General features: G+C 40.0%; 1 protein-coding gene across 1 annotated transcript; it reads left to right on the top strand.

Moving 5' to 3' along the window:
• Window positions 1–1,092: 1,092 nt before the first annotated feature.
• TMEM184C (transmembrane protein 184C) lies at window positions 1,093–8,272 on the top strand (the record flags this gene model as incomplete). Its single annotated transcript, XM_009076411.1, has 9 exons — window positions 1,093–1,223; window positions 1,320–1,356; window positions 2,513–2,718; window positions 3,506–3,580; window positions 4,335–4,428; window positions 5,717–5,829; window positions 6,483–6,582; window positions 7,297–7,468; window positions 7,853–8,272. Coding segments are annotated over 9 exons (1,221 nt in total), but the record flags the coding sequence as incomplete, so codon positions are not given.
• Window positions 8,273–8,441: the final 169 nt, after the last annotated feature.

Below are 8,441 nucleotides of genomic sequence, written 5' to 3'. Positions count from 1 at the left end.
TCTGCCAGGGGAGGGTTAGGTTGAGTGCTCAGGGAGAGTGCTCAGGCATTGAAATGTGCTGCCCAGGGAGGAGGTGGATTCCCCATCCCTGGAGGTTTTCAAGCTGAGACTGGATGTGGCACTTGGTGCCATGGTCTAGTAACCATGGTAGGGTTGGACTTGATGATCTTGGAGGTCTCTTCCAACCTGGTTGATTCTGTGATTCAGTGATTCTATGATCCTGCCATTTGTAAAGGTAATTCTGGAATTCATAAAGGTAAATCTGACAGTCATAAATCTGGCATATCAAGGAGAATTGGGTAAACTTACTACACTGATAAAGAAGCTTCTCTTTCATGCTGGTGGTGCCACGACAGTGGTATACAGAGTTAAACACGTGGTAGCAGCACTTCTCTTCACACGAATGAAAGTCTTGACCTTAAAATGCACGTATTGTTCAGTGTGATACATAGCACTGGAGGTAAGCTTTTTTTTATGGGATGATTTTAATGGCTTAGTAACATCTGTTATTACCTGTTTTGCAATCCTGTTCTGATGTGTAATGGATGTTGAGCATAATGAATGTTTGCATCCAAGTTTATACCGTTGAGTCTGATACTTGTAGAGTAACTACTCAGAAGCAAAGCTGGGAAGCAACAAAAACCATGGAATGTTGAGGGGGTTTGGAGAAGAAATCCTCAACAGAAAAACCTGAGGAGATACTACTGTGTTTGTTTCTCAGTTTTTGATGCTCAGGATTATTAATGTAGTTGTTTTTCTGAGAGCTTTGGTTTAAAATTTCAGCCCTGTGTTTTGGCAGACATTATATTTTTGTATGTAAACGCACATAGCCATTTCAGTTTGTTAAATTAATTACTAATTGGAACTTGGATTCAGAGCTGAGAATTCATTCGGTCCACAACCTTTCAGAGTCTTTATAATGCAGCACTGACCTGAGACATGTTGCAGACCTAAAGCATGGAATCTACTGTGGGTTTCAGTAAATGAAATAGTGGGCATTACTCTGTTTTTGCAGTATATTTTGTGTACTTGAAATGCTTTAAAGTATCAAGACTGAAACTTTGATCTGGCATTCTCCTTTCTCTTTATAAGGTTGGAATTCATACCAAGGCATGGTTTATCGCTGGGATATTTCTGCTAATGACCATACCAATATCTCTCTGGGGCATACTACAACACTTAGTCCATTATACTCAGCCTGAACTACAGAAACCAATAATAAGGTAACATTTCACATTTTACCTGCGCTACAAATGTTGAATTAATTCAGGCTGAAAATGCTTCTAGTGATACTAAATGTTCTTCTGTTGTTGTCACAGGATTCTGTGGATGGTGCCGATTTACAGTTTAGACAGTGTAAGTGTTCTCTTACTTCTGACAGCTCAAATTCTGTTTGCTGTGGGAGGGAGGGCAAACAGTGTCACAGCAGAAACTGTGCTGCATGGAGAGTAGTAGTCCTAGAAACCTCTGGGCGTTCCTGTTTGTGGAGCATGTCAGAAGCATAGTTCTAGTGATAATACATTCACCCTGTCCTCGAGTAGCCTTTGACAGATGTGGAAAGGGGTATGACAAGAACCTGCTCTTGGTCTTTCCATCTTAACAGCTGAATTGGAAACCAGACTGATCCAAGTACTGACTCAAAATTAAGTGTCTTACCTGAGTTAGGTTCACTACTCACATTCTTCCCTGAGAGATTGCTTAGTGCTAAAATTGTTCCTCTTTACTTCAGGGGACTAAGGATAAGATCTTTTGCACAGTGCAGCAGCAGTGTGATACTCAAAATTAAAATGGAAAGCTCTGACAGTTTTGCTTAAAAAAATCCCTTTTCTGTCTGAAATTCTGGTTTAGAGGGTTGGCTCCACTCTAAGTCTAATGTGTGCTCCCTTCTGTATTCTGCAAAATGGAAGAACAAACATTGATCCGTTAAATACAAAAAGAAATCAACTTTAGACTAGTAGACTAAAACTTCGTTCTTAAATCCATGTTGACAATGAATCTGTGAATTTCAGGAAACAGTTCCATGCTGTCTCCTCCAAATCTAATAGGTTGTGTACAGGGAACCATCTCCTTGAACAGGAGACTGATTTGTGTGGTCAGAGATACAGAACAGCTCTTGTGCAGTGCTTTGAGCTGCTTCCGTTTGAAGCAGCAGAGCTGCAGTGTGAAGTTCCATGGGTATTTTTACAGCACACTGCTTTAATAGAATCATAGAATTTTAGGGGTTGGAATGGACTTTAGGGATCATTATTCCCAACACCCTGCCCTGGGCAAGGACACCTCTCCACTAGACCAGTTTGCTCAAGGCTTCACCCAACCTGGTATAGATGAACACTGCCAGGATTGGGGTATCTGCTACCTCCCTGGGCATCACTCTGTTGCTAGCCCAATGCTCCCAGCCCTGTTTGCTTAGTGCCTGCTGTCTCATGAAGTATTTGTCACTGAATGAGCCAGTGTTGGCATTGGAACCACTTGTTTCTTGCACGTAACCTTTTGTGTACCTCTCTTCTTACAGTGGATAGCTTTGAAATACCCCAACATTGCAATATATGTGGATACATGTCGAGAATGCTATGAAGCTTATGTCATCTATAATTTTATGGTTTTTCTTTCAAATTATCTAACCAACCGGTACCCAAACCTCGTATTAATCATAGAAGTGAAAGATCAGCAGCGACATCTTCCTCCTCTGTGCTGCTGCCCGTCGTGGGCTATGGGAGAGTGAGTATATGAGAACAGCTTAACATTTTAGGCTGTGTAGTCAGATAGAAACATTTGGCTTTCCTATTTAGCAGCATAACTGTTGTTGCTTATCAGAGCCAGTTTATGGTTGGTATATGTTTAGTTTATGAAGCTCTACTGGAAGTCGCTGTGAACTTGTTACCATCTAGCTGTAAAACATCCTGCAGGTTACACTTAGTTACTGACATGTATTGACTCAGGTGGTGCTGAAGGAAACTTTCTCATTTTGAAAAATGTTGGGAAAAGGTCTCCTGGAATTGGCTTCTTTTGCTATCATAAAATATTTGCCAAAAATATGGAATCAGGGGTAGACCAGATAGCCTATTGCTTTTACTTCCACAGGTGAAGGATGAAAGGCCTTATGCACCTGAACTGTTTATTTCTGCATACTTAAACTGATGAAATATCTTAAGGGGTTTTGATAAAGCTGTTTAAAATGTGGAAGACAAACTGTGATTCAAAGTCATTCTCAGACATCTTCAAACACAGAGAAAATTGCATCCTCATTGTTTAGCCCAGCCAGAAGCTTTTAATGGCTAAAATAAGTGAATCATTGAGTATTTCCTGTCATGTGTCTGTATAGTCCAGGTCTGTTGTGCATCTTGTGTGTACACTCCACGTGCTGTAGCATCTGAAGTCCTGGAAGCTGAAGTTGAAATTACCATAAGATAAAAATGTACTTTAGTGAATCTACTGAGAAAAGGGAACGTCCATATGTGAATTGTATTTAAGTCCTTACACAATCAATTTTGTGTTTCTCTTGCAGAGTGTTATTATTTAGATGTAAACTGGGTGTTTTGCAGTACACTGTTGTCAGGCCATTTACTACCATTATTGCTTTGTAAGTACACTCATAAATAATTAATATTGATCTTCAGGACGTAATTTTGAGTTACACTGGCAAAACTTTTCATGCCCTTTGTATTGAATCAAGGCAGTTTGAAAGCAGACTCACGTTACATGCTAAATGGGTCCCAACAATTTGAATCAACCTGTGATTTCTTTATGACTTCTCTATAGCAAATGACTGTTTGCAGAATTGAGATGATAAATACTTAATGCCTGCAGCTGAAATCAGTGGGAGAGAATGTGAAGTACTGTTGGGGTGGGAAACACATTGTTAGGATCTCTTAATTTGTAGGGTTTTTTTCCTTCTCCCTTTACTGTGTATTTTTGAGGCATTTTTAAAGACAGGTTTCATGTAACTTTTAACATGTTGTTAAACTTTGCATGTGACAAGCTTGACTTTGTGCCTTCATACACATCATACTGCCTGGGGTTCTAAAGGAATAGTAGGCAGTTCTGCATGCTGATGCTGAAAGCTGAATTTAATGAACTTTGTATTGATGGTCACTACTATTAAGTCTATGGGACTGAAAAAGTTGCTACTTATAAACCATATCTATATAAACATGTATGTTATATATATAATATTAATCAGTTGGAAACTGATTCTTGTGCAAGCCCCCAATGCTCATATTTGAGTAGCAAAAGAGGGTTTGGATCCTAAGAGTTGATTGAGGTAATGAGATGTAGCACTCCAAGGAACTGGTAATCTATTACTGCACTGTGATTAACTCTCAGCATTCTTGCAGGATTTGTGAGCTAGTGGGAGTATATGATGAAGGAAACTTCAGCTTCAAGAATGCTTGGACTTACTTGGTTATACTTAACAACATGTCACAGCTAGTGAGTATCAGAGTATCATTCTGCTCTTCTAAGGCATCATGTTAGTATTATGTGATTCTTCTGTGTGAAGTGTTGGCAATAATTGTGTTAAGGTTTGGTAGTTCTTATGAGTACAGTTTTTTTCCACTTTAAGTCAAAGTTACTCTCAGTTAAGTATTATATATGAAAAACACAAGAGAAACAAATAATCTAAAACTTATTATTTTTACTACAAAGCTGCATAAAAACCATGAAGTGTCTCACCTCTCTACCCCAAATGATTTGATGGGTGAGCTGGTATGGCCCAGGTGTTAGAGCTGCAGATTTACCCCTCTGCAGAAGAGATGACTTCACTTGCCCTTGTAGCTTCCTCCCAGCACACAGGGAAAGAATCAGCAGTAGCTGTGGTAAAAATGCTGTGTTGCATAGCTAGTGATAACAACATTGACAGGAAAAAATAGAAACAGTGTGTGCAGTGCTGAGATTCTGACCTGCCTAACACCTCTTCTTGTTGGCCCAGTGGCACATGATGTCTGAGTAAGATGTCAGCCCCTAAAATTGAAATTTTTTTCATTTTGGAGGTCAGGGATTGCGTTTATTTCCCTTGGCAGCAGCAGCAGGAGTAAGAGCAGCTCAACAACTGGGTTCACTTGGAATTTGTGTCCTCCTCCTGCTACCCTTGTGTTTGATGGGTGACTGTTACAGAAGGAGCTGTAACTGCTTTCTGCTGTGACAGCAGTCCCAGCAGCAGCATGTACTTGTGTGTCCTGGTTGACATGATTGCTTAGGAAAACTTAGTAGTGAGCAGGTAGGAGAGGGTGTGTGACAAGGAGAGATCAGTTCCTGAGGTTTGGCTGTATATTGCTTCAGCTTCTTGCAGTTGTCGTTAATAGGAAGCTTGTTCAGATTTGCAGTGAGGATTGCATTAATTGTCTCCTGCCTCATACAGAGGCATCATTTGAGGTGTTCTTAACAGAAGTCTGAAAGAACATGTGCTTTTTGTGCCATTTTCCCTAGAGGTGTGCTTGGCATTGAAAAGATTTTATGGGCCCTTCTTATGCTTTCTTTTGTGTGCATATAGCTGACCTCAGGTCTCTGCCAATACAATGCATTTCAGAAATACAATTTCAGGCAAAAAAAAAAATCTGCTTTAAAACAGTAAGGAAAAGATTCTTTTTTATAAAAATAGATAGCTTTTTAAGTTTGTATCATAGCATGATGCATTTTTTAACTGAAGAGATGCTGTAAAACAACTCCCTCACAAAAACCCAAGGATTTGAAAGCTTTTTTTTTTCCTTTTCTTTGTCAGTTTGCTATGTATTGTCTGGTGTTGTTTTACAAAGTCCTGCGTGAGGAACTGAACCCTATCCAACCTGTTGGCAAGTTCCTTTGTGTGAAGATGGTAGTTTTTGTTTCTTTCTGGTAAGTGAACCATTTACTCATTACTTCTGGTTTTCAGGATGGATCACAAAAGAGCTAAAAAGGGTCTGTTTGTTACTGAGCTTAGAGGCCTTGAAAAATCTACCCCATAATATAAGTGAAGTGCAGTGAGGGAAAAAGAATATTAGTATGTTGGACAGAGCAATCTTGTTCACTCAAGGTTATTTCTTAGACTTGGTGTTTTGTAAGGTGGTTCTCAAGAATATAACTCATTTTAGAATCTTCACTTGCAGTGATTTCAAAACAACGTTTTCTTTTTCTGTAAGTTAACTACAAATTGCTTATTTGAGCATTGCTCGCACTTAGCTGCTAATGAGCGAGTGTATTTGAACATCTGAATGTTACTCTGGGCTGCAACAATAGCCTGAAAGAGAAGCAACTTGTTCTAATGCCTAACTGGGACAACAAACTCTGCTTTGGTTGTTTTCCCTGTTGGTCTTTAGGGTCATGGATGAATGACATCTTTTTTTAAGTCCGTTTCCTCATCTTAAAATCTAAATACATGAACAGTAAGTTTTGTGTAAGATTCTTCTGGTGCACACACATGAACTGGACTTGTTTACCTGATTTGCTTGCAGATTTTTTGCCATTACTGTTAGAATAATAATAATAATGCTACTAAATAATCTTTATAGGCAGGCTGTGCTCATTGCATTGTTGGTGAAAGTTGGTGTTATTTCTGAGAAACACACCTGGGATTGGCAAAGTGTGGAAGCTGTGGCAACAGGCCTGCAGGTAGGATCAGTTACTTCTGGGGAGGAATGGCTGTATGTAAGATGACATAGCTGATCTCAAGCAAATATTGTTATACCCACTGTAATTAACACAGGCTAAATTAGTACTTTATTCTAAGTCACCCCAAGCAAGTTTTATGTTCAACACTTCTATATCCCTGTGTTGGGCAGAAAGAATGTGCCTCAGTTAAATACTTTCATTGACTATCCTTGCATTTCTTCTTGCAAGTGTTCATGGTAGAGCTGCTTGTTGAATATCCACATCAAGCAAGTCAGGCCATCATAGAATCATAGGATTTTAGAGGTTGGAATGGATTTGAGAGATCATCTAGTCCCAACCCCCTGCCCTTGGCAGGGACACCTCCCACCAGAGCAGGTTGCTCAAGGCTCATCCAACCTGGCTGTGAACACTGCCAGGGTTGGGGCATCTCCTACCTCCCTGAGCAACCTGTGCCAGTGTCTCACCACCCTCACAGGGAAAACTTCTGCCTAACATCTAACCTAAATTTCCCCTCTTTCAAGTTGTACCCATTGCTCCTTGTCCTGTCAGGGAAGGACTGATGCTTTCTAAAGGCTGCCAGGAATATTCTGCTTCTGGTGAAAAAGTAGCTGATGTCAGTATCCCAGGGCAATTGCAATCTTTCAATTGTAGAAGTAACCCAGAACTATTTTTCTGCAGTTATGAGTGATTAAGTCAGTGCTTCTCTTCTTGCAGGATTTTATCATTTGTGTGGAAATGTTCCTAGCTGCTATTGCTCATCACTACAGTTTCTCCTATAAACCTTATGTTCAAGAAGCTGAAGAAGGGTCATGCTTTGACTCCTTTCTTGCAATGTGGGACATTTCTGACCTAAGGGCTGATATATCAGAACAGGTTCGAAATGTTGGTAAGTAACAAGATAAGATTGGTACAATCTGTTAACAGCATATGTATTTCCAGCTTCATGGCACTATTGCCTATCTCTGTAGTATCTTGAGAGCATTCCATTACCAAATTAGTGGCAGCTGCTTCCCTGGAGGACTTCATGGTTTATCTGGCACTTTGCTCTTTCCAGTGTTCCTGAGTGATTTAGAATTTAAGGTGTGTTAGGTAAAGTGATGGATGTTCTTTCTGGTTTCCTTTTATTTATTAAAACTAACTATGCCCATGTAAAGCTGATACAAACCAAAGACTCTTCTAATTTAGCATGCCTAGTTTAGAATTGATGTGTTTAGAGACTGGTATAGTGCTGGAAGGATTAAAAAAATCTTTTCATTTGGCATAATTCCAGGAAGGACAGTTTTGGGCCAGCCAAGGAAAATGTTTTTTGCTGAGGATCATGAACAAAATGAGCATACAAGTTTACTGTCTTCATCTACTCAAGACCCAATTTCTGATGCTTCTTCAATGCCATCTTCACCCATGGGTCATTATCAGGGGTTTGGACACACTGTGACACCTCTCACAACGCCAACGACAGCCCCTGCTATTGATGGTATTTATAATCCTTCTGCTCTTCAAGATGCTGAGGACTCACCCGAACTGGAGCACAATGTATCAGAGAAAGCTTTAGATAAAAGTTAGACTCAGCTTTTCTTTGAATGTGTCAAGGAGTCTGTTGCATACTTGCCACACGTGTCCTGTGAACATGTACTATTAGCCAGGAAGGTCAAAGCTTGGCAAAGGCTCTGCGTGGACAGGAAGAGGCTGTGACTGTGACATCCAAAGTCTGAATCTCTGATGGATGTGACTGTCTGTGAGTGCCCCATGGATCTAAAACACGCACACGGGAAAGGTTTCTGCATAAGTTTCAGAATCAACTCCTTAACTGCTTAGCACTACACATCACAGCAAAATTACACTTTCATTAATGCAAAAGA

The sequence above is a fragment of the Acanthisitta chloris genome, unplaced genomic scaffold, assembly GCF_000695815.1.
Source record: "Acanthisitta chloris isolate BGI_N310 unplaced genomic scaffold, ASM69581v1 scaffold41036, whole genome shotgun sequence".
NCBI classification, from domain to species: domain Eukaryota; kingdom Metazoa; phylum Chordata; class Aves; order Passeriformes; family Acanthisittidae; genus Acanthisitta; species Acanthisitta chloris.
This window is presented reverse-complemented; position numbering and strand designations above follow the sequence as displayed.